The sequence below is a fragment of the Saimiri boliviensis genome, chromosome 6 (assembly GCF_048565385.1).
Source record: "Saimiri boliviensis isolate mSaiBol1 chromosome 6, mSaiBol1.pri, whole genome shotgun sequence".
In the NCBI taxonomy this organism is placed as follows: Eukaryota; Metazoa; Chordata; class Mammalia; order Primates; family Cebidae; genus Saimiri; species Saimiri boliviensis.
This window is the reverse complement of record NC_133454.1, coordinates 104,030,986-104,058,056: the sequence shown is the minus strand read 5'-3', so window position 1 is coordinate 104,058,056 and position 27,071 is coordinate 104,030,986. Positions and strand designations below refer to the sequence as shown.

The 27,071-nt window shown below is 41.0% G+C and overlaps 1 protein-coding gene across 1 annotated transcript in view; it reads right to left on the bottom strand.

Moving 5' to 3' along the window:
• Positions 1-760: 760 nt before the first annotated feature.
• The window catches only part of TRIM44 (tripartite motif containing 44), a 130,934-nt gene continuing 104,623 nt past the window's right edge, over positions 761-27,071 (bottom strand). Inside the window, exon 5 of the mRNA XM_003919993.3 lies at positions 761-5,423. Within this exon, the coding sequence (XP_003920042.1) occupies positions 5,396-5,423 (28 nt within the window). The 3' untranslated portion in view covers positions 761-5,395. The remainder of the gene's footprint in view (positions 5,424-27,071) is intronic.

The window sequence follows — 27,071 nt, the reverse complement described above, 5'->3', positions numbered from 1 at the left end:
TGATCTATTTGTTATCTAAAGGGTCTGATGAAGATATATTTGTTAAAAGAAAATTTAGAGGAGAGTCTACAAACTACCCCTCCAGACATACTTGCTGGTGGGTTTTCGGATTTTTAAACATTAAATTTTAATGCATTTAGGCAGGGCTTGGTATTTTCTAATTCACACGATATCTACCATCTTGCGTCTTCACATTTGGCTCCTGAAGGCCTCTGAGTATATGACTTCTGATTTCAATGGACGACAAACCTGACTGGAATTGCTTCATTTACAACTCAATTCTATTTCTTCATCAATTACATGCAAATATGTCCTTCTAAAGTTTCACAAAACAAAGATTTTGCTGGCCTAACTGTAATTTGCTCTATAATGACATATTTTTTTTCTAGAAAATATGTCAAAAATTACAATTTGACTTTCCTTGTAGTTCATCCAAATTCTAAATCTTTAATGTTATTTGAAAACATAATTCAGCACCAAGTATTTTTTAGGTTACAATCTAAGTTGCTCATAAAATTTAATCTCGGTCTCGATCATTTTGAGGAGAAAACATATCACTAAATAATAATGATCTTCAGTCTGTTCTTTTGCCACTTCCCAGAGATCTCCTAAGGCACTCTGGACAAGTCAGAAGTAAATTAGACTCCCACATCTAGTAACCAAAACACCAGCATCTTTAGCATTACCACAGTGAACTATGCAGATCATCATGAATATTTACACCTTGCAGGGTCCTTTGTGAACAACTCGGAGAAACAAATGGCATTTCCAGTAATAGTTTATTGATTTCCAAATGCACAGGGGCGCCGAGTCCGAACATCCTGGGATAGCAGTAAATCTCTCTTACAAAATAATTTACAGTATGAAAATGATATATTGAAACATTAACTCAAATGTGTAATTCCCTTGAAAGATTCAGTGTTCCCTTGTTTAATGTAAAGGGTGGAAGGGGAAGATGACTAAGGAGGTAATGTGACTGTGCACAGGAAAATAGGCAGAGGACAATGAATTCATTGGTTCTCCTCATTCATGCAGTGTGGCCTGTCACTGTAGAAAGACTGGTCAGATTTAACTCTCATTAAGTATTAATCTGCTGTCCCCTCAAAGTCATATCAAGCCCATTATGGGCTCCGTGGCTTTTTTTTGCACCAGTGTACCCACAAGTATCTTCAGTTATTTTCATTTTTCTGCTCTGGGCCTTGTTCTATTGTTTCTGGTATGTTCTCAGGTCCAAATGATACTATCTTACCAGGCAGGCCTCCAGAAGCAAGAACTGCCTGAGTCTTATGGTTTCTGGAATGGGACAGGGTTAGGGGGCTTCAAAACCACTGCTGGATAAAGGCAATAACAATGAGATCTGAAGTCTCCCCTATGGGCCTCCTTCTTCTCTTAGGGCTGGGCTGGACTCAATCCATAACGAGATTTTTTTAAACATAAAAATCTGATGTTATCAGCACACAGTAAACATGCAATTCATTTTCTTATTGAGAAGCATGTATTGAACGGCCATTATATGAGTGTGGAATTTCAGGAATGGCAAGATAGTATTTTCTACTTCGGGAGAAAGGACTTCCTAGACCCTGCCACTGCTACAAGATCATGAATTCTGCATTGTGCCCTCAGGTCTAACTCAAGTAGTTAGACTCTCAGGTCCCCAAAATGGCTGGGCATCCAAATTTCCTGTGTCATTAAACATCTTGGAGGAGGGCTGGAGTGCAGTTTCCTTCAGGGCTGTCACTTTGACTCAGTGCTTTAGGAGCTAATAACTTTGCTAGAGAATTGCTCTTCTTGTAAGCAAGTACCTAAGCTCCAACTATATGGCGGCACTTGTAATTAGGGCTGACGGAAACCTCTGAAGTAGTATGCAAGATAATGAAGGGGCTGCTTTGAGTTTTCCTTAGTTCTCAAGTATTCTGTGTGTGGTGTGTGTGGACATATATGTATGTATATACATATACACACATATCACACTTGTTATTTAGTCATTTATATATAGATACACACACCAACACCACAACCACCAACCCCCACCACACACAAACAGGAATCAGTAGAAGAGTCCAGATTCACTGGACTTTGAATTGCTACATCCTCACAGAGCACACTGGCAGCTAGGTTTACTAAAATGTGAAGATTTCTTTTTCTACAGCAGTGAAGCTGCCGATATTTTCAAATAAAGTTGAGTAGAGAGCAGAACACCCTCTACTTTTACTACGCTGCAAAGTTCTGTACCCTTGAAGGTCAAGAAACACCTTTTTATGGAAGACGGCACAAAAAAAGAAAGGTTCTCTCAGCCCCTGGGGGTGGGCTCAAGTCAGCAAGGTGTACTTAAGTATCTGCTAAAGGAAAGAAATAAGGCTACCACAATGCCATTTCTGAGCCCTAACTACAACTGTGAAATGTCACTTTGAAAAAGATTCGTAAATTGGGATGGTCAGAGTGCAGTGGGAAAACCTGAAGCCTCTTTATCCTTCTGTCTTTAGGTGGACCAGGGTGTATGGTACAAAGTGCCTGTCCACAGAATTAGGGAGAGCTGGGTCCAAGATCTGGCTTGAGTATTTCCTAGCTGTGTAACTTGAAGCAAGTGACTCTAACGCTCTCCATCTGTTTTATTATCTGAGAAATAGGGTGTCATTTAGGGCCTGGCTCATAGTTGTTCCTTAATATAAGTTATTTCCCTTCTGGAGCTGTCAAAGCTGAGACTCCAAGCACTTCTTGAGACTGTCCTGGGTTTAATGATACCAAACCAAAGTCCCCTCAGCATCCAGAAATTCAGCATTTGAAATGTAGCTAGAAACTGCTGAGTATCTGATTGATTCTGGAGACATTCATTACCTGCCTCCCTTGGTGACATCTCCTTAGGGGTTTCTGCAAATCCTGCAACCTGCAGCCAGGCAAGACACAATTCTAAGCTCTCTAACTTTCACTAACCTGGCAGGAGGGAAGCCTCATCATGCTGGGGCTTAAGGCCAAGCAGCACACTCCAGCTCTGGGGGAAGGTGGTGCCACTGCAGGAAGCATCCTAGTTTTTACATTGATAAATGCTGCCGGCAGGGACTTAGGAGCCTGGGCAAAAGCTGCTGTGCTGTGTTTAATGCTTCCCTGGTTAAAGTTTTATCAGGTGCTGAAGACAGCAGGAGTCTATAAAGCAAATCTCAAACCCTTTCTAAGTAAAAGCAAAAGTGCTTTCCTTGAGGATTACAGAGATATGATAAGTTACTGAGACAGGTTGGCACATATTTTTATATTTCCATTTATATCCACTGCATAAAGGCTTGAATTTCCCAAATACTGATTCAAAGTAATAACTTAAGATCAGATATGGAAAGCCAATGATCTGTCCATTGCTAATATAAGGCTACTATTTGGAGATCAAACAATGATTATTGGGGAAAGACAACATACTTCCAAATCCTAAAATCTTTTTAATCTTCTGATATTTAAACTCTTTTGAGAGTGACCACTGGTCCTTCTTTTAGGGTAGTTTTGTTGGATATGATTGGAGGTTGTAATTAATGGTATGCCAAATTCTCCCGTCTTTGCAGAGATAGGTAAAGCATCAAAATTGTCTTAGCCATTTCCTGGCCACAAGTTTGACAGTCATTTCAGACTCCACTTAGCCCCAGTATCCTGACATCTTTAGTGAGTTATGACAATCCTAACCTAGAAGCAAATATGCCTGGGAGCTTCCTGGCCTCAAAGGAATAAATCATTTCACGGCATTCACAGGACTGAAAAATAAATAGGACTCCTACAGTAAACAAGTATTGTTTCTATTTCAAAACCATCCTGCAAGCAAAAATCAGCCGGCCCTAATACTTGTAATAGGTATACAGGTCACAGGCAGACAGGAAGGTGGGAAAAGGGATTTCCCCCAGTGCAGGCTGCTTTGGTTTTGCCTTAGAGGCACTAGAAGTCTAGGTCCTGGTTTAGCAGCACCGAGTCTGCTTGGATATGGTTCCAGTTGTATTCCTCGTAAGTGAACACCAAAATACCATACAGACAGAGAAGAGTGAACACACAGCCCCCTTGCAAGTAAGAAGTACCTTTCAAGATTCCTATTTTATCTTAACGGTCTATGTGTATGAACATTTTATACTATAACTTTTATATAAAAATAAGGTCATCTCCTGACTCCAAACTATTTGGTAAATAAAACTGATGCTTCAAGAAGATGCAGGTTTTTAAGTTTGCAGTTTTATATTCCCCTAGCATATCCCTGCTTACTTGGGAGTATAAAGCTTGGTTGTAAGAAACTGTGATCTGGGTGTAGAGAAAAGCAAGAAGTCCAACTTCAGGTGTGTCTCTATTACTAAGAGGAGAGCGAGATCCAGGGTGTGGGAGATGATTTGAAGGTCTGTGGATGCGGGGTGCCACAGGAAGAAGAGTTCTGGTTGCAGTTAAAGGAGGGTATGTATCTATCTGCTGGGAGATTAGCCGAATTCAGAACACATGGAGTGGCAATAATTGTCCCCCTACTGCATTTAAGCAAAACTAAGCTAAAATGGGGGTGGGACTAGCAAAAAACTACACTGAAAATTCCCATTTGGTAATACACATTCCAGCCCTTCATGTTGTGATAAGCCCATAAAACCTGCAGAATTCACCCAAATAATTCTGGTTCTATTAGATCCTTTAGTGACTATTTTGGAAATTCAAGCAATTTGAATTAGGAAATACTGATTTCATCTTTTAATCAGATTTCTTTGGTCCTTTTCCCCCTCCTAAGGTCATTTCCTTTCCACCTCCTGAATCATTTTTTTTCACTTCCATAGCACTGAATTATGAATCTCAAGTCCTGGATAACTTCATATTCCAAAAATATCTCTTCCTAACCTTGAACTCTTTCTCCAGCACCTTTTCCCAGTCATCCATCTTAATTCATGGCACATTTTCACAAACATGAACTGGACTTGACTGTCTATATGAGTCAATTTGGCCCTGCCTTGCCCTCATTTATTTCATGCTTCAATATGAACTACATTGGGTTTTTGTTAATAGCCAGGGAGAAAACTCTGACTTTCCTTCAAGATTACTCCAGATCCTTCCTAAGAAAGCATACTGTTTGGCTGTAAAATATTATGGGGGCCGGCTTTCCTGAGTAAGTTCAAAGCAGCCACTGAGGGATTACCTGAAGGACCCTTAATTGCTCCCGGTGGATCAAACGGGCTCCTTTCCTTGACCTACCACAAACAGAGGATGAGAAGCACACAGTCAGTAAGCATAAAACTGGTCATCCCTTGGAGAGATATGTGCCTGCTGTGGATCTGGGGACACATCCGGTGGAAGTACGTTTGTTGCTGAGCAGCTTTCACAGAAATCAGAAGCCGTTACATACACGCTGTCACATACACACACGGGGTGGGGATGATTTTCCACTGGGGGTAGTAAGCCTTCATGTGTCCTCTTCTTCACTGGCACCACTGCAAAAAAAAAAAAAAAAAAAAAAAAAAAGGAGAACCAGGTGAGTTAAGATATCACAAGAAGGGAGGCAGCCTAGTTTACTGGTTGATGGCACAGGCTTTATGTCAGACATACCTGGATTTAAGTCTTAATACCACGATTGAGCAATATGGCCAAAGGCAAGTTACTTAGTTTGTTTAAACTGATTTCTTTATCTGGCCACAGGGGGAATGATGATAAAACACACTTTCTTGAGTTACTAGAGGATTAAATAAAAGAATACATATAAAATGCACAGTATCTGGTATACACTAAGTGAGGAGCTATTTAAAGGAGCAGGTCAGAGTCCTAATTCTTTTAAACTTAACTAAAAAAGTAAATAGCTGGTAAAAATCAGATGTATGATTTCCTCTAAGCCTTAAGCCATCTATTAGGAGAGAAAAAACAAGGAAAAGCTACTATCATCTGCACTCTCAATGGCACTTTGCACTTGGAAAAAAATCCAAGATTTCAACTCATGCCATAGGGACATGTCCACCTCGTCAGAGAAGGCCTCTACTTAGCAGGACTCGCTGGTGACTCTCTTATTTCTTTCATAGGCCTTATGACATTACATAATTTATTTGTTTGTGCTTTACTCTTCTCTCTACCCCTGACTAGAGCATACAAGAATAGCACTACTATTTATTAACTATGTATATCTAGCACTAGCACTGGGCTGGGCAAATAGAAGTGTTGCATAAATAATCGTTTTGTAAAAGGAAGTGAAATGTGAACAAGAAGAAAGGGAGGGAGGGATGGACACAATTGAAGGAACTGGTCAGTCATGACTGTCCTGGCCAGGGTATACCAGATGTTATGGATGTTTCAGAGGCCAAAAAATGGGTTGTCAAGCCCCAGAGGCATGGCTAGTACCTCGGCTGCTCAGAGTTACAGCACCTCTGGCTTGGTCCTGGGGGAGAACACTGTTGGTACAGGGATTGGGGCAAGGAGAAGGCAGGGCCTGAAAAAAGCAGGAATGAGCACACTCCAAAGGGCAAAAGTATGTCTATATAAAACCTATGCTCTTTTGCATCCATTTGGGAAAGACTTTAAAGGAAAATATATTAGGCAACAGATTTCTAGAACTTCCACTAAAGACAGAAACATTTCAAGAAACAGGTTCTGCAGGTTAAGGTAAATGCATGCTAGAAGCCAAAGAACCAACTCAATCATCTATCTTCACCATTCCGAATTCCACCCTACTTCCACTCCCTTTGCCTGCTGGTTATACAATCATGGGATGAAGGGTGCATGCCAGCAAGAGCTGGACAGTGGGCTGTCATTAAGGAGGTATTTAATGGCATCTGTCCCAAAGGGAACAAAAAGTCTTTTATGAAAGCTTCTCACCAGAATCAAGGCAGAGATGGAACTGGCGCCATAGTCTCCCCCTTGGTATTACATCCAAAGCAAGCTCTCCTTGTTCTCTTGTCAGTTTTATTTCAAATATGAGGGCAGCATGGTGACTCTGCCCTAAGCTGCAGTTCACTTTTTAGCATTCTTAACTTGAGATACATAGTTTAAACGTTTAAACATTCACGAACCTAATGAAATTGTATACAAAATTTTATCTGTGTGTTCCTTTGAGAGAAGCCATACTTTTCATCATTTTCTCAAAGAAGTCAACAACTCCTGCCAAATTGGGAATAATCAAATTATAAATAAACTCTTTTCCTGTTGCCAGTTTCTTTATTATAAGATCTGGAGAGTGACTTGGGGGAAAAGGACTGAAGTCCTGACTAAGAAAATCTCTCCTCATTAACTTAAAAGAGACCTGTTCTTGGGCCTGAAACTTATCTCACAGTTTAAAACATGAGCTCTTAGGATACTGGCATATCATTTACTGATTATTTCATTTGCTAAATATTTACTGACTGTCAACCAGGTTTCAGTCATGATGCTAGGTGCAATAATGAATAAGATGGACACAGGAGTTGCCCTCTAGGACTTTAAAGCCTAGTAGGTGAGATACAGGCTGGGGGAGGGAGGGAGAATCTTTTATTTTCTGTAGCAGCATCTTCAAAGAAAGCATCTTATTTTTATAATAACCCTCTTCTCACAATAATGAAGAAGAAAAGAGGTTATAACTGAATCTGTAACATAGAGCTTTGCTCAGCTTGTATGCAGTCTCTCCTGAAGGATTCAACAATATAATTAGTGTGTGGCATCCTTTCCTCTCCTGAATGTTCTTGCTTCACTTTGTATATAAGCTAGTCTGTGTTCACGAGATTATTTATTTACTTATTTATTTTTCAGATGGAGTCTCGCTTTGTTGCACAGGCTGGAGTGCAGTGGTATGATCTTGGCTCACTGTAATCTCCACCACCTGGGTTCAAGCAATTCTCCTGCCTCAGCCTCCTGAGTAACTGGGATACAGGCACATGCCATCACACCCAGCTAATTTTTGTATTTTTAGTAGAGACGGGGTTTCACCATGTTGGCCTTGAACTCCTCACCTTGTGATCTGCCACCCCAGTCTCCCAGAGTGCTGGGATTACAGGTATGAGTCATCATGCCTAGCTGTTCATGAGATTTTATCTTAAATAGTCTATAAAAGTCTTCACTTTCTGCAAGGGAGGTAATACAGCCTCCACCTCAGCCACCTACAGTGCTCATCTGAAACATCTACCAGTCACACTGAGACTTACAACTGGAGTGGGACTCAGAGGTTAATAATGACTGTTTCATTAAAAAATAATAATAAACTAAAGGTGTTGGGCAGACAGCCCGTTCTACAGCAGGTACTTGCCAATGAGAGAGGCAGTATTACATAATTACTTTCATGTCACCAGCCTGAACTAGGTTCAAATCCTTGTTATGAACTAATAAACTGTGGGAACTTAAGTAAGTCACCAACCTCTCTGAATCTCAGTTTCCTCATTGAAATGCTGTATTCCAGGGTTACTGTGGAAGCTTTATATATTTTATTGCAATACAAATGATAAAAAATGTTGCTCCTCTTCTTCAACCCACCTTCCTTTTTATCCTGAATAAAAATCTGCCTCTTTCTACCTTTCCCCCAATGTTCCTAGTTCTGGCAGCTGAAATACTACATTCCAGAACAAGCGTGTTCCTATCCCCAAATGCCCTTCAAATAAATATCTGGAGAGCAACAGTACCCTGCCTTACTCACTTGGAGAGTTTTTTAATGACAACCCCAGACCTAATGAAATATGGGTACTAAGTAGAAAGGTTGAGTATCACTCTGACCCTTCTAGGTGGCAGGTCTCGAGAAAAGTCATGCCTGCCAAACACTGGTGAGAAGAAATGCTGAGTGAAGTTTAATTTAGTTAACCAGCCTTAGCTCAGTCACTGATCTAGCTTGAGGATACTGCTGTATCTAAAAATGGTGGCCTTAAAACTGGAGTATGGATACCCTTGTGGTATGTAATTACTTTCCAGGAAGTATTTGGGCCTGAGTAATTTTAAGAAAAATAAATGTCCAAATCCTTAACTTCCACATACACCGTTTCATAAAACTTAATTTCTCAGAAACATGCCTGTGCTCTGTAAGTTTCTTGTTTCAGCCACTCCTACTTTCCAGATCACCTTACTCCCACACTTCAGCAGAAATGCTACCTCTCACCCTCTGAATCTTAGCACATTAACAATTTTAGAAAGTCTCCCTTAGAGGAGTCCTATGAGAGAAGGGCAAGCAATAGTAAGAGACAATCTCTTTTTTCACCCAGGCAGGAAACTCTTGGCAAGGCTGTGTGTTTTCTCTACCTATCCATCGATCTAACACTTCAAATTCAGAAGTGAGATAGTTGTCATGAGGTGTGTACTAATATTTATTTGAATGGAAAGAAAATGAAATCAGACTTAATCCCGACAGAAAGCAAGTCTGATTTGGCTGGATAGTTTGACCATCAGAACTGGCTTTGCCAATTAGATTATATAGTACATCTTGCCTGTAAATTTAATAAGCTAAATTCATAGTGCCAAACTTTTGACAAAAATATATATATAAACTCATATAAACTACATAATGTCAGCAATCACACCATTAGCAACTATTTACACTTGATATATAATTTCAGGAATTAATTTAAAAATGGGCAAAAAGCACATACTTTTTATTTCTTTTAGGTGATGTCAAACCAGAAAGTTTAGCTAATGGACCTGGAAACTTCTAAATCTGACCAGGAGGGTGGTGTGAAACTTAACACTTTCTTGGTTGTGGGTAGGGCTTGGGGTGACAGAATGAGACTAAGGTATCTCAGTCAGCAGAATTCTGTATCCCTTCTGAGTTGGGCACATGGTCTGATATGGTGCCTGGGAAACTGAAATGTCGGAGACATGCCTTAAGCCCCACATTCAGATCCTAAATACCTGCTGATAAAATGATTATATTTTATTATCATCATTTTACAGTGTTTCACTGTCTGACGATTTTTTAGTTAGGCTGTATAGACAGGCAGCTCAGCTTTTCAGCTTCTGTACCCAGTGCTGTAGGAGTATAAAGGGAAAGTTAATAAATGTGGCAGCAGAAAAAAATAGTTTCTTTTCCTAAGCATATAGTACAACTTAATGTGACTTGGCATCACTCATGTCTGCTGAGCTCTTGGGTATTTAATTAATTATTGCTGTAAAAGGATTATGTAACTCAGGAAGATGGACAAATTAAGAGGTATTGACAAGGGAGGAAGGCTAGATTCGGCTGAAATTAAAAACTATCTAATATTCTCCAAAAATTATGCTGCCTAGGCCCTGTACAAGGAGCTAATTGGGAAGCCTCACTAAATGTCTGAGAAAGTGGTTGCCTACTGGCAGTAAATGTGCAATCAGCACCGCTGGGGAGATGGACTAAACGCTTGGATCCAGGGACCTTTCTCTACCAAACAGAGTGGCCTTCTTTGTCCCCTGTGTCCCACACTCACCTCCCCCCAGAGCCTGGGCTGAAAATAGGGGGTTACTGTGCTTTAAGGGATCTGAACTTAATAAAGCAAAATTTCCTTAGTGTATTTTAGGTTAACTGAGAAAAAACATGAAAATACTACAGTTTTGGTCCTGGTTCTGCTGTGTGACTCTGGGACTCAGTATCCTTATATGAGAAATTAGGATGCCTTGCATTTTAAGCAAAATTTAGGAAAACTCCACACCAGACAAAAGCTAATAAAGCTCCCCTCCAACATACAGACTTGCTAAGCTAATTAATTTGCTCTCATTTATACAGCTGTCTCTCTTAGTTTCCTGTGCCCCTCTCTATCCTCTGTCACCACAATCTGAAGGAGGGCCTAAATGTTCCAAGTCTTTTCACCTCTTTTTCTGGCTGGGCCCAAATACTGAGTTGATGACTGATACTGTCTGATCATTACCTAGTGCAGACCCACGAGTAAGCTCTGCCATAAGCAAAAGCCCCATGATTCTTTATTTCATCATGTGTCTTAAAAAGAGTCGGACTTGGCTCTAGCCTCACTGCAATTCCTTCTCAAACCACAAGAAGGGCTTTTCTCTCTCTAGTTTGCTTCTACTTTATCCTGCGGGCGTTCTCTCAGTAATGGCCACTACTCACAGAGGACTTAATGTTCCACAAACTGTGCTAAGAAATCTATAAAGATAAACTCAGTGATAGCTTCTGGTATTATCTCCATTCTACAGCTGAGAAAAATGAGGCCCAGAGAGGCTACAAGAAGTGCTTAAGGTACACAGCTTGTAAATAATAGACCTAGGTTAAGTAATCAGACTCTAGAACCCTCAGAAATGAACTGAACTTGCATAGGGTTTGCTGACCTCTAGTTATACAGCTGATAAGTAGCAGCCCTCTAAGTTTTCTGAGGCAGAAAGTTTTCACCTGAAAAAATGGGATATTAATACCTACCCATCAAGAGATGGAAGATACAAGCAAGTGCTTTTTTAAGATGAAAAAATGCCAGAGGATTACTATAGAAGGAGGATTACTATAGAAGAAGAAGAAATACAGCCCTGAGTTTGTCTCAGCCCTCACAGCTGACTCTGTCTCTCCAGACCTATTAAGGGAACTCTGAGAGAGGCTTGGGTCTCCAGCATGACCTCAAGCCCACACTCTGACCACAGTGCCACGTTTGATCTCCATGTACCTTGTAGCCTATTTACTGTTTTCATAGCTGGCTACCTTTCTTGCACTTGGCAGGGCCTGTGTGGGGATGGCCTACTTCTATGGAGGATTAAAAAGAGCCAGCAGGCCTGCTCAGGCCGTGTCCTGCAATAGGGAGGTGGTTGAATGGAAGTAACAGGCAGGCTTGTAGGCTGCCAGTGTCCCATCTGCTCTCAGAACTCCCTTGTTTAGGACTGAGTCCTTTATTGCTGCTGGATTTGGAATGGCATCATTTACAGCCTTTTTTTTTTTTTTTAATTCAAAGAGTAACTTTTCCTTTTTTGTTGCTTTTTACTTTCTGTAACAAACAAGTATTGGTTCCATAAAAGAGAAAAAAATTCCATTATATTACCACTAGGGATAATCACCATTAACACAGTGAAGTATATTTGCCCATACGCCTTCTATACATATATAAAAGTAAGCATCTTTTATAAAATCAGCTCCTACTTGACAGGCTTCTTCACAGTCTGTTTTTCCCACTCAGCTATCAATCACGAATGTCACATCAAGAAATATATTTCTATAAGATTATGATTCATGATAGATTTCTATGGATTTATCATATCTAATATTGGGCTTTTAAATTATTTCTATGTTTTCACTATTACCCACATCTCGGTGACACATCATTGTGGATGAATCACCCTTGGTGATTTCTAAAGAAAAATTCTCAGGAGTTTCCTCCTGGGTCCAAAGGCATGTTTGCATTTGTTTTATAAGCTTTAATTTTTAGAACAGCTTTAGATTTACCAAAAATTGCAAAGATAGTACAGGATTCCCATATCTAGTCTCTCCTATTATGAACACCTTACATTAGCATGTTACATTCGTTGCCAACAAACTGTGAAAGGAAAATAAATCTCAGGACCCCAAAATCACTAAGCCAAAGGGAAAAGTCAAGCTGGGAACGGCGATCAGCAAACTTTCCCTCCATTCTGTTCTTAAATAAGGTGGCTACAAAGATAAAAAAGCTACATACCTCCCTCACAAAGGACAGACAACATTCAAAGACATCCCTCTGCTCATCTAAGACAAATGCATATCCAATTGCTTCCTTTGATTCAGTGGAAGGCTAATCAGAAACTCAAAAAAATTTAACCATTTGTCCTTTATCTTCTTATGACCTGGAAGCCCTCTCCTGCCTTTCTGGACCAAACCAATGTATATCTTACATATATTGATTGATGTCTCATGTCTCCCTAAAATGTACAAAACCAAGCTGTGCCCCAACCACCCTGGGCACATGTCATCAGGACCTCCTGGGGGTGTGTCATGGGTGTGTCCTTAACCCTGGCAAAATAAACTTTCTAAATTGACTAAGACCTGTCTCAGATACTTGAGGTTCACGGAACCAATACTGATACATTCATACTAAAGCTCCTATTTTGAGATTTCCTTAGTTTTTCCCCTAATGTCCTTTTTCTGCTCCAGATTTCACTCAGAATACCACATTTAATAATTAAGTCTCTGTAGGCTCCTGGTGGCTGTGACGGTTTCTCAGACTTCTTGTATGTGATGGTGATGACAGTTTTGAGGGGTGCTGATCAAGTATTTTGCAGAATGTCCCTCAATCAGAAGTTGTCTGATGTATTCCTCACAACTAGGCCACGGTTATGGGCTTTTGGAAGGAAAATTACAGAGGTAAAGTGCCATTATCATTATATCATGTCAAGGGTTTATCTATCAATATGACAGCACTGCTGAAGGTGACCCTGACCACCTGGTTGAGGTAGTGCTTGTCAGATTTTTCTATGGTATAGCTACTCTTTTTTTCCCCATTCCCACAGTGTATTCTTTGGAAGGAAGTCACTAGGAGCCGCCTATACTTAAAGAGTTAGGAGTTACGTTCCCTCTCCTTGAGGGTGCAGTATCTACATTAATTATGTGAAACACTTTCAAACATGAGATTTCTCTCTTCTCCTTCATTTATTTATTTGATCATTTATATCAGGATGGACTCATGGATGTTTATTTTATTCTTTAGGTTACAATCCAATATTACCATTTTGTTGCTCAAACTGCTCAGCTTTGGCCTTTGAGGGCTCTGTTAGCTGGCTCCTGTGTTCCACTGACATATCCCCATCAACATGGGTTTTCTGTTTGTTTTTGGTGTTTGAGCAGTCCCCTACTTTCTAGCACTACAGAGCCTCCAGGCTTAGCTGCCTATTTTTTCCCCAAACCTAAAATCAGATATTCTCCAAAGAACACAGGACTTGTGGTTTTAGAGGCATTTGATACTGCCCTCCAGAAATCTTATATTGATTTACAATCATTACTCACATCAGCACAGGAATGCCCATTTTCCCCACACCCTTGCCAATAATGGGGCAATTCAAAGTGTCTGCAGTGAGATGACCTGGCATGGGATAGTGTGCATATATATGCATGTATGTGTCTATCTGTTCCGTCTCTTTAAAATAACTTCTATGTTACTCAGTTTCCTGTTGAACTTCAAGAGAAAAATGCTCTGGGGCAGTTAAGTTTTCCTTTTCTTTGCCTTTACTTTGGCCTTCCCCAACCTCCCTTTCCTCCCCCAGTGTGGCTGGATTGTCTATCACTGGGGATCTCCTGTGATGAGGTCTGAAAGGAATCCTTCCTATACCTGCTACGAGGGCCCAGGCAATTTCAGGGGATGGAGAGTTAGAAGCAGAAATTAACCAAAGGGTTTACCTCCCCTGCTTCCCATATCTTCAGGGAATCCACCTGACCCAGTTTCCTCATCTTCTGTTGGCATGTGTATAATGAAAATCAAATCTCTCTCAAGCAGTTTCCTTCCATAGAAATCTCAAACATAAGATTTAATAAAATGCTGGACTTCAAATTTCCTGTTGCCTCAGCTGCTATATCTCACAAGTTACCAAAGCGAGAAAGAGAAAAGATCAATAAATAAATATGCTTGACACTTATCTCTAGTCTGTCTCTATAGAAGGCTGTGTGTGTGCACACACGTGTGTGTGTGTGAGACAGAGCAAGAGGCAGACACACACACAGGTAGAGATACACACGAACACACACAAAGACAGAGGGAGGGGGGAAGAGAGAGAGAGACAGAGAGACAGAATAGTTTTCAGTAGCTTTGGAGGTCCTAAGATGATGATCTTCAATTGAGGTCCTGAAGCCGTAGGAAGCTGGAAGTATACCAGCCCAAAAAGACCTAGTGCCACTTTTCATACGGCAGTGGGTTATGACTATGGACCTAGGAGTTAGAAACACCTGGGTTTGAATCACAGCTCTGCCACTTACTAGCTGTGAGATTTTGAGATCAGTGTTCATACTTGGAAATAGTGGACGACACAGTGCCTATCTGGAAGAACACTGGAAGGATTAAATGAGAGTAATGTGTATGAAGTGCTTGGCAGATATATAGCTTGAGGACGTACCGGTCACAGAGCAAGTGCTCAAAACATTCTGTAGTTATTTAATAACATTGTATGAAGAAACCAAGACTAAGAGAGGTTAAAAGTCATACAGTGAGTTGGTGGCAGTGAGATCGACTGGAAGTCAGTTTCTGGCTCCTGAATACATCACCATACCTGCAACCCCTATTGCTTCTAAAACTGCTATTTATTAACAAAAAAGGAGAAAAGTTAACACTTTCTGCATGTACACTATAGGCACCATGCTGTCATTCCAATGGGCTCAAGATTCCTTCTCAAGCCTGTACTCTTAGTGTATACGCCATTTAAAAAATAAAGACAGTAACAGCTATCATGAATAAGAATGCATTCTATGTGCTCAAAATCTTAGCAGCACCATCTCCCTGTCCCACTCAGTCCAACAGCATGTCCTACTGGCTCGCCCTGCATGACCTCTCCCATTTGTGGCCATTCGTCTTCTCCACTGCTGCCACCATCTCCTGCCTCAACTACTGGAGTTACCTCTTGACTAGTCTTCCTACTTCTCTTCTTAATGCACTATTGTCTATTATCCAAACTGTACTCAGAATAATATTTCAAAAATGTGCAATAGATTATGTCAGTGCCCCATTTAAAAATCCTCCAATGGCTTCCTAGAATCCTTAGAATAAAGTCAATAACCCACAAATTCCTATATGTTTTGGTCCCTCTCTCCCTCTCCAACCTGATTTATGCTACCTTACGGCCACACTAGCTTTCTTTCTGTTTCCCCCAAAAGCTGAGCTTGTTTCTGCTTTAAAGCTTGTGCTTTGCTGGTCTGCCTCAAAGCTCTTACCCTGACATCTTGGAATGAATGACTCGTGAACGTTCAGGTCTCAGCTCCAATATCACCTTTTCAGATGCTGTCCTGGACAGGAAATCTACAGTAGCCAGCCACTCTGTCCCTGTACTATTACACTAAATTGCTATATTGCCTTAATAGCACTGATCACTATCTAAAATTATTTTGCAGTGGCAAAGGTCTTTAACTATTTTGTTCCCTGTCGTTTCACCAGTACCTGGTAATGTGCTTGGCACTCTTGAAACCTCAACAAATATTTTTGATTGAACGAATGAGTAAATGATTAAAACAATCCTATAAAATGTGACTGTTCAAGAAACCTCCCCAGGCAAAACATGGGCTACTTGCTGGTCATGGAGATATTGCCTAGGAATCTCATGAGTAGCTTACTTTGACAGGTAAACCCAAGCTCCATTTCTTTTCTAATTGTCTCTGCAATGACCAGGCATACATAAACACTGGAGATCTAGGTTGAATGAAAATGCTGTATCATAAACTGATTATTCTTATAAACAAGTAAGCCTTACTGGAAGCTGTATAGTAAAGGACCATGTGGCCCATGGACAGGGAATGCTGTTGTCACTAAGAACAAAGCAGAACAAGCTCGTATCCGGCCCTCCCTAAACAGAGAAACCTGAAGAACAAATTCATCTCCATCAGGAAATGTTCTCATCTGGCTTCTCTATAAAACAGCTGCACGTTTGCCAACTTTTAACTCTCCACAACCCAGCTGTGAGCTGTCCTCAAGGCAGGCTTGGATTCCAGTACTTTAACTATCCACCTTTTACCCTAACAGTCTATGAAGCAACAGAGATGAGGATGATATCAAGTCAGCAGGGCCAAGATAGAGGTGAAGAGATGCTTAATTCATGGCTCCCCTCTTTCCCTCATAATATGTCAGCTGAGGCACGGATCCAGAAGTGGGCGAGCTGGGTTAGTTATTGTGGTTGTTGAGACTGATTGTGGAAAAAGCACACAACTAAGTTCTGAGACCCCATTCCAGCACACATTAGCTCTACAACTTTGGGTGAGATGCCTCTTTAAAGTTTCCGTATCGGTAAAAAGAGGATAATTACACATTATAAGCACTTAAAATTAATAAATGGATGTTATTACTTCTAGACATGGAACTAATCACTTCATCAAAATCCTTACAGTCAGTTTTCATAATAACTCTGTATAACAGCATTAACACTCCACTTTACAGACGAAGAACATGCAGAGTAGAAAAATGAAATAACATCCCAAGGTCCCAGCTAGGCAGAGCTGAAACTATCAAGGCCTGGCTTTTGTTTTTAGCCCTGGGCAATGATGAGTGAAGGCAGCATATGAGGGGCTTGTGACATCAGCCGGCTGCATTTACTCAGCTGGGTTATTTGTAATGCCTCATTACTAGTAGCAGAAGAGGTAACTGGTACCTTTTTGCTAAAGATGTTCCAAGGCCTTGGCAGACTCAAACTCCAGTTGGGCACCAATTACTAGAAAACTTTCTCCCTGTTACAGGGGATCCCAATAGTCTCTTAGTTTGTTTGTTTATTTATTTTTGAGACAGACTCTGTCACCCAGGCTAGAGTGCAGTGGTGCGATCTTGGCTCACTGCAACCTCCACCTCTTGGGTTCAAGCGATTCTCCTGCCTCAACCTCCTGAGTAGCTGGGATCACAGGCACACACCACCATGCCAGGCTAATTTTTGTATTTTTAGTAGTGATGGGCTTATAGCATGTTAGCCAGGATGGTCTCGAACTCCTGACCTCAGGTCATCTGCCTGCCCTGGCCTCCAAAATTGCTGGGACTGGAGGTATGAGCCACTGTGGCTGGCCCCAATAGTCCCTCTAAAAAAAAAAAAAAAAAAAAAAAGCATAGCAGATATTTTTTCTTCCGTTTTTACAACTGCAACCAGTCATAACTTTCCTGTTGTAACCTGGCTGCAAAGTGGCCATTTCCCTCAGATTCTCATCTTGGTTCTTGAGGGCTCCAGCAAACAGTCCTGAAAAAGGGCCTGCCACCAAGACCTGTTCCCCTGAAATTAGGACAGAATCTCATTGAGTCAGGTATTAGTTTCATTTTCAATTCTGTCTGTCCTGCAGTGAGAGCCACCAAGGTCTCACTCATTTGATTAGGTTACATAGAAATATCTTTCAAGGTTTGAGGTGATTTTCACTATACCCTACTAAAGGATGAAATCTAAATTAGGTCAAGATGATGTCCCCCATCTTCCGTCAGGGAACCAGTGATGCAGGTGGTTATACTGTAAAAGTCAGTCTTTGCCACTTGATCTCCTTGGAGGCTGCATTTGTTTCTCATTCACCATATTACCCCACGTTTAGCAACATGCCTGGCACTGAAGACATTTGGCAGCTGGCATACGGCGGCTCTCATAACTTGCCTTGGCCTAGGAGGAGGGATTTCACTGGTGAGGTAAAAGGTGGGGAAGGCAAACCTTCAAGGTAAAAACTACATCCAGCAGGAAAGCAGACCTTTCTCTAGGAGCACTAAGATCTGTCTACTTGAAGAACTCCTAAAGGAAGGAGAATGATATGTTAGGATCATCCACTTTGGAATGAGACCAGGATTACCATCCAAGCCCTCCAGCTCTGAGCTATATAGCTTTGGCAAAGCTATTTAACATCCTCTAGACCTTGGTTTCCTCAACTGTGAAATGGGAAGTCATTCCTTCATTTGTGCTTTCAGTGAACAAGTATTTATTGAGTACTCACAGTATATAAGGCACTCAAATAGGTAAAATAATAGTGAAAAAGACTGACAAAGTCCCTGTTTTCACGGAGCGTAACTTTCAGTAAGTTGACAATAAACAAGTAAATAATTTCAGATAGTGAATATGAAGAAAATAAACCAGGATGCTGGAATAGAGAATGATGGGTGCATAGGCATGTGTGCGCGCACACTTTGTGTGTGTGTGTGTGTGTGTGTGTGTGTGTGTGTGTGTGTGTAGGGCTGATTCGGGAAGGGGTGATACCAGGATCTACCTCTTAGAGTTGATATAAATATTAAATGAGATAATGGATATAATGTGTTCAGCCTACTGCCTAATGAGTATTCAACTAAATTCAACTGTTTTTATATCACTCCTATCCTGAAGTCAGTGGCTACTCTTTCACCTTGCAGTGACTGAGCCTCAAACACATGACAGTGATGGAACACAGTGGTGTATCAGGTATCTCCACCGTTTAGGAGCTCACAGTAGGGTGAAGAATGTAGCTATGTGCCATGAGAGAAGAAGTGCTAAATTCCACTTACAGAGTCAGAGAAGACTCTATCACTGAGTGTTGACAGATGGATTGGTATTTTCCAGGAAGATAACAGGGCGAGGAGTGGGGTATGCCAGGTGGGGGGAATAGCTTGAACAAACTCTTGGAGATGTGAAACAGCTCGGCATGTTCAAGGAGATGTGAAAAGTTCAGAATGGCTACAGATAAAGTATGAGAGGTCCACTGAGAGAACGTGTCTCATCAGCAGCTCCTAATGCTTATCTTTATGGGTCATGCTTGAAGTGTCTCCTAAGAAAATGGGGGGATGTGAATGGGAAAGAACAGGAGATGAGAAGGGTGTCAGGACTCCATATGGCATCTACCACACTGCCAGCACTTCAAAATGTGAACAAAAGCTATGCTTAAAATATTCAGGCTGTGTTCTGTGTGACACTCCTTGAGGCAGCACAAGCCGATGTTTCAGGAAAAAAAAAAAAGAAAAACAAACACTCAGTGGTAACTCCATATAAAGCCTACATGGGAGCCAGCAGGCATTAGGCTGCTCAAATGGGATTACATCATCAGCAAGGATCTGAGACTCAGCTTGGAGAGTATTACAGGTGCCAACGTCGGGATGCTGGGGGTCTGGAGTGAATGGACACTTGCTCCCAAGCAGAAGCCAGGGCTCCCTCTTTGCCAAAGCCAGACTCACTTACCCAGGAGTTTAAAGCCTGTGCCAGGGACAGTGAGAGGGCTCTGAAATGGGAAAACAAGAAACCATGAGGAGGTGTCTTATGCCTAGTTAATAACTCAAGCATCTCTGGCAGCATGTCTTCTCAGATGAGTATAACTGAGAAGTGGATGTTTATGAAAGGGAACAGAGGGTCCCTGTTCTCCCACTTCCTGGTTCCTTCCCTGTTTACTACCCAGTTCTACCATTCCCCTTCAGTAAATGTTCTTGTTATGAGTTTCCCTAGGAGATGGAAAAGAAGGTAAGAAAGCCATCCCCACCTGCACTCCAACCTCAATATTTCAAAAGCTCATAATACAGTCAACAGGTCTGGAAATCTGCCCCCCTGGGAGGAGGGCTGCTTGATGTAGACAGCAAAGAGATGAACATCACATCCAATTTACTTTCAGCCAATCTTACTAGAGGCTCTCCTTGTACTGCAGTTCAATGCTCTCATATGAGAGACAGCACTAGTCTGGTCACCACTAGATGACCCAAAACACATAAAAACACCAAACAGGAGAGCTGAAGCACAGAGAAGAAAGGAACTGAAGACTGCAGCTTTCCATCCTTCATATGTCACTGGCCAGTCTCAAGACTGAACAAAGCCCAGTGTTTTGAACTCAAAGGACTGCTCTATGTACTGGAGGAAAACCAAACACGGGAGCATGTTTTTGAAAAACAGCAAGGCCTCTGCCACTTTCAAAAGATCTCCCATAAGCTATTAAGCCTAAAGTCTCTATTAAAATTGTTCCTTTAGTCTAAGGTACTGCACTTAGAAGGTTCCTTGTAGTTTCACCACTAAACATCAGTATGTATTACAAGACAAGAGTATGCCATGGGACAATAACCACAAACCACTTGAGTGCAGAAGAGCTTCTGGATGAGCTGGCTGTCATCTTAGGAGGTGATAGGATGAGGTTAAGTTTTGCTGGGAGAAAGAGAAATGATAATCTTTAAAGAGTCAGGACTAGGGCATAAGTACAGGGTGCTGAAAGAAGCAGATAAGATTTTTAAAGACACATTTTGCCCTCCTCCCAGTTTTCCCTGAAGCCAGCTCTGCTGTGACACCCAAATGACATAATCCTACAACTTCAGACGTGTTTCATCTACATGAAGAAGAACCTGTTTATGGCTTATTGTCAATATAAATCAAGTGTCATAAGATGTATTTATGATACCTGAAAAGCAATTGCTCATCACTGGCCCAACTGGAGGGCCCAGGCAGAAGGAACAGTAAATACGGGGACCATGCCTCTTAGAACTGAGTAAGACCCAGTTGCTCTTTAAGACTGCTTAATTGAGGGGCACCTGTCAGTAACTTGGATGACAGGGCTCCCTGCAGTCAGAACTCTCAACTTTTTCTTTCAGGCTAAGAGGGGCAGAAAGCGCAGTCAGAGAAACTAAGGCTGAATCCAGTCCTTTTACTTATTAACTGAGTCCCCACGGGACAAAACTTATTCCACTGGGTCCCAGTTTCCTCACTTGTAAAAGATGATCAGTGATTCCCAGGTTCTTAATGAGTGTAAAAACATATAGCACATGGTAAACTATTAAGTGATCACTTTTCTCCATGCTAAGCTTTCATGACATATTGCTGTATCCCCTTCTTCCTCCTTGGATTAGATGATTTCTAAGGCTCTTTAATTCTCAGTCTCAATCAGACTCAAGTTTAATATAGAACAATAACTATATCAGATGGCTCTTCTACCCTAGAATGAGAAGTTAATAAGAGGTGTATAGATCTTTTACTTTCCTACACACTCAACCACTCAGTACTGAAAACATCCCACTGCAGTCTTCACTCAGCCCAGCAGAGACGGGTGGGACGGAGGGAAAGACAACAAAATATTTTTCAGTCAACCACTTTGGGGAAAAGATGAGAAAATTATTTTGAGAGTTGTTTTTAAATTAAAAAACATTTGCTATGAGACAATAAATCTCCTCCTCTATAAAAAAACTTTTTTAGGGCTTCAGGCTGAAATATACACAAGAAAGAAAAAAGGAGTTAAAAAGAAGAGTCATAATTCTGTGTGTAAGAGTTTAAGCAAAGCCTGTGTAACAACTTAGTTTATGTTCAGTAAAGAGAAATTACTTCCTTCCCAGATGGCTTCTCCAACCATCTCTCCTGAGTCTGATTGCTGATAAAGCTCTGAGCTCTGGAGGGACTAAGACCTCTGATGACTAATCATATGCCTCCTTCTGCCCACTGAAGAGTATGGAAAGACCAGGCTTTGGAAATGGAGCCATTAACTGTAGGGGTCCAGCAACCAAGGCTGAAAACCACTGGTATGTGTGAAAGGCAAGACAATCATTTTCATTTTAATTGGCATGAATGGTCACAACGTGGCTGCAAAGGACATTCTTGTTAGGGGTCAAAATCAGACTCTCAAATTAGGCCTAAAGCAGGAATATAAAAATTGTCTAGAGAAAGAGAATAGAATGACTCTATGAATCTGATATAACTCCATACTAGAGGCTTTATTTTCTTTCTTTTGTTCCAATGACCCCTTCTCTCCCTTCCCCCTCCCTTTGGTAAAGAACAGTACAAAACTGAAGTCCACAGATAATCCTTGAATTTCTGTGGCAGCTCCAGTTCTAAACCCCTCCTTCACAATGATGGTTTGAATGTCCGTTAACAAGTCATAACATAGATCTATCTTGTTCCAGGGTGGAAAAGCCACATCCTTTCTCTTTCCCCACTCACATCATAACCAGCCTAAGTCTTCCATTAAGTCTATGCTGACCACTCCAGCCCAGAGACTACTCATCATCCACCTTCAGGCTCGGAGAATCTGGGGTCCTGCTTGTAGGACCAAGGAGGAACATAGTGGCTCTACTGTTCATGGGGGAGCAATAGAAATGTAGGATCCCAAGGGCTGGTAAGACCAGGTGAGCTAGAAGTAGCCTAATCAAGGGAATAAGCATGAACAACTGCCATAGGGGTAAGGCAGGCATCAGAGCAGGTGAGGAAGGGGAGAGTGGCAGCCTGGAAAGTGAGCCATGTCATAAACAGGGTAATTCATTACAAAGGCTAGGAAGTGAAGCTGTGAACAGTGGTAGACTCGATGCCTCTTTATGAAGTCCTAGCTCACAGTGTGGTTTGGGGATAAACCCATAAGGTTCGGGGGGTCACAAAAGATTGGGGACAAGGCATTTAACATGAAATCCATTTCCCTGACATTGACACCCACTACCACAGGTGTCTCTTGTGGTAAAACTAACCCGGTACAGAGACTTGGCTTTTCCTCCTCTAGACAGGGAACTGCTGCTTGAAGGTAAGTGTCCGGATTCATCACTTTCAGCCCTGATTAGCAGCCAGGTGTATAAGATTTGTAGAATGAAGATACAAAGAATTTTTTGCATTTTTCTTTCATTTGCAATACCTCAGTCACCTACTTTGGTGAAGACAATCAGAATTAAAAGATTAAAAAAAAAAAAAAGTGGGGACTTTCTAGGGCCCCTGGTCGCAGGCTGTGGAATAATGGATGATTAGCTCTAGATGTAGGCAGGCTGCTCCTCAGGGCATTCCATTCACCTTGTGGTAAAACAAAGACACTGTGGAAATGTACTGTAGCTTCTCTATCATTTGTTTTTCTTTTGTTTGTGCTTTGGCTGGTGTTGTTTAAGAATATGGTTGTTTAACCATTTCATAACCTACTACAGATTATACTTCCAGACATGCTGGCCAACCCAAGGTGGCAGAAGGTATGACAGCAATCTTCAGAGCCACCCCTCCAGTTGCCAGCCAGCTGCTCAGGGGCATATCTCGCTTTGCTGGAACAGAGCCTTGTTTCCTCCTCTCATCCCCATGCCCGCCCACACAGCTTTCCCAGAGGTCAGTCACAAGTTCACATCAAGCAACAAGCAGCGATTACAAATTGAGTGCCTGCTGGGAATATCTTTCTAGTGTCAAGCAACCATTAAAAGCACTTAAGGAAATCACAAAAGGGAGGCGAGAAAATACTTACAGAAAGCTAAAGGATGGGGAGGGCAGAAGGGAAAGCGTCAGCCCACCTCCTACCTTGGAGGGAAAAACATGACATAAAAAGCAAAGTTGGCTATAAAGAATGAACCTGAAGAATGGAAACTGAAGAACACTGTATCTTCCAACAACTCTCCTGTGCCTGGGAAACCTTTTGCTAACACAGAGAAAATGACATTTTAAGTAACTGTGTATATTTTAAAAATTATTCAATGAACACTTACTATAATAGGCATTCATATGTAATCTCTTGTCCAATTAGGGCTGCATCTCTGTGAAGAAGGCATTATGATTTTGTTTTACAGATATGGAAAATGAGGCTCAGAGGGGTTAGTGACTGGCTGCAAAACTCATGTTCTTCCCACTAAAAAAAAGGTTGGGTGGGACTGTGGGTCTTGCCAGGTCTCAGTAGCTGTTACTCCTGGGTTTAATTAGGTCCTACTGTGGGTAGTGTGCAGAGCATGGTGGCTTATCCTGTCCACCTGATTAAAAGAAGAGTCAACCTATTTATCTTAAGTGAGCTAATGAAGTCTTTGATGGAAACTTTCTTCAATCTTCTAGTTGTCAATAACCATCTAAAAGGAAAGGACTGGGAACTGAGATAAGTAGATAATGTAACCTTGGGAAAGTCACTTTCCTCTCTTAGTTTTCTCATCTGTAAAATGCATCCAGTAAGAGTAGATGTGAATACTACTAAAGAGAAATTCTTTTTAAAGTTCTTAATATTATACTGGGCACAAGGTTAATACTTTATAAACAATAGCTGTAACTTGTTTTATTTCAAAGTTTTGGAAAATACTTAAGTTTGGTATTATTCTCATTCAGTAGGTGCTATTTATGGTTGAAATTTAAAAAAAAAAAAAATTCTTGAGTTCGTTTCATGGCTAAAAACAACCACAACAAAAGAATGGCGGTGAAAGCACAGATGACTCAGGTTAAGGAAACAGAGTGCCACTTTTTCTTTGGGGCTGGTTCTCTCTCATGTGGTTCAATCATCTTAGAGCAAACTATAAGCACGCAATTGAGAGACTAGAAACTTTTACTATCCAGTATACGCGTATGGCAGGGAACCCTGAAAATTTTAGGAGGCAAAAGACAAGAGTAGGTTGAATTAATGCAAATGGTGTTGCTTCAGTTATATAGGCCCCTGAAGGCACATTTACTAGAGGAACTCTCTTAAGATGGGCAGCTCCTAGGGTGGAAACAGGTTGGTTCCCAGCCTTTCCTGCCAGCTTAACTGAGCTGAAAGTAGGAAACTGAAGCAAATCAAGCTGATACTATGTTGCCACTCCTGCTCCCCACCATGAAGACTGAACTCTTACCCCAGCAGGGGTGTGGAGACCCAGAGGTTCTTCTCTCAGGTTTTAGGCCCCTGCAATTCTGACTCAAAGCTGCCCTGATGGTAAACTGCATCTGTCTTTTGAGCTTTGAAGATTTTTGCCTCTCGCTGTTTTCTTTTAGGGGATAGAGAGCGCATTAGTGCTATTTTAATCTGCAAAAGTGTAGAACATGGAACTCAGATTCAATTCAGAGCTAAATTCATTTGTGTTTTAACTAATCCCCTCAAACAGTATACTTGGTTCCATGGAATTCCCCATAACACAGTAAACATTTTAGTCAGCATAGAACAAGTATTCATAGCTTTCTGGTGTGAAAGAAGTGAAGAACAATACCTTCTTTAAGGTTATTGCATTGGTCTTATCTAGGCTTTATTTCTAGTCAGATTTGAGAAAACTAGTTCTTGCAAATCTGTCTTTCAGATATTGACATAAGAGTCAGGTGATGTACTGTGTAAAAATTAAGGCTTGAGAGACTCCAAGAGGGGAAAGTACTCATTATGAAACAGAAAATGAAAGATACTGAAATTCTACAACTTAGTTTTTTGTTCTTAGATTTTCAGCAATAAAAACCTGGTGAAATTTAAGATCACCTAAAGATTTATAGAGAAATTTTGCTTCTCCCCAAGCCAAATTTTAGAATGGTTATTGCCCTTTTGTGTTAGAGGCAAAACGAACATTTCCAAACCCCTTAATCTATATACATATTGTATATGTGTATATATACACACACACACACACATAAATACACACCCATTTTAAATTCAGTTTGCAATCACTATCCCTTCTTTGATTTGCCTTGCAATTATGGAGTCAGTAATCCTAAACAAAGTAGGTACTTTTTATTAAGAGGCAACTCCTGAATATTTAAAAGATTTAAATAATTATGGTATAAAAATGTGGCATTTTAAAGAAACTTAGAATACTCTTATATTATGTAAACCACCACTTCTCCTCCTTTTAATACATAGAACCCTTGAAAGAAGATTTGCAATACTGGATCTTACAAGTTACCTTCCAGGTACCCTTTAGCTGCTCAGATCCCTATACCTAAAAAGATACCATTTCAAGAATCCCCTACAGACAGGCTGAATATCCAGAGCATTATGACCTACATATTGTTTCAAACATAAGAGAGGTCATTTCTTGGATTGCTGAGTACTCCTGCCCTTATCCATAATGGGACTACATCCTACCACAGTCCAGTGTTTCAGAATCTTTGACTATTATCCTCTACATTATGAACTAATTCTTGTCATAAAGGTGAGTTCACATAATTAATCCCAAGCACAGCACATTCCCAGTAGGCTTCTGCCTCACTGTTCACCCTCAACACTGAAGGCTATGTCAGTGTGAGGCTGATAGATGGGGTGAGTTCTACCACCAAGCACATCCTTGGTACCTATGCTGGCTGTGTAAAAGAAGGCCAGAAGACTTTGGGGCACCCCAAAACATGTATCTCTCAATCCAAAGGGCTTTCCTGATTTTACGTCTACAAAATCTGATTATAATTTGTGCCCAAAACACTCACTCACAAAGAAACCTGCTTGCAAAGGTTCATTGATAGGCATAGGTAATTAACTCCAATGTGCCCTGTGGGGAAAGGGCTAGACTCTCATTTCACACACACAATTCATTCTGACCAAAACATTCTATCTGCTACATGAATACAAAAACATATGCACATACACAAGGCATCCCTAATTTCCTCTGGAGTAATGGGAGCCTGGGTAATACTTTTAAGTATTCATTTTCCAGCATAAATTAGAATGAAGCACTGAAAGCACCAGTGACATCTGCATGGATACAAAATGTATTCATTATGGTTGGTGCTATTACAACGATAGAAAATGCATTCATAATGGCAGCACATTTGAAATAATGTGTTGCTGGATTCTAAGTCCATAAAAGCAATAATGAAGAAACAGGAGTGGCTCACATAAATTAGAAGTAACAGGCGCATAGGGTGGCTTCAAGGGCTCTGGGCAACATCAGTGAGGTGGTACATTCGCTAGATCTACAGGGAGAAAGTTTTGATCATTTAAATCAAAGGGATATGAGACAAGAAAAGCATCAGGCTGACATTCTGGG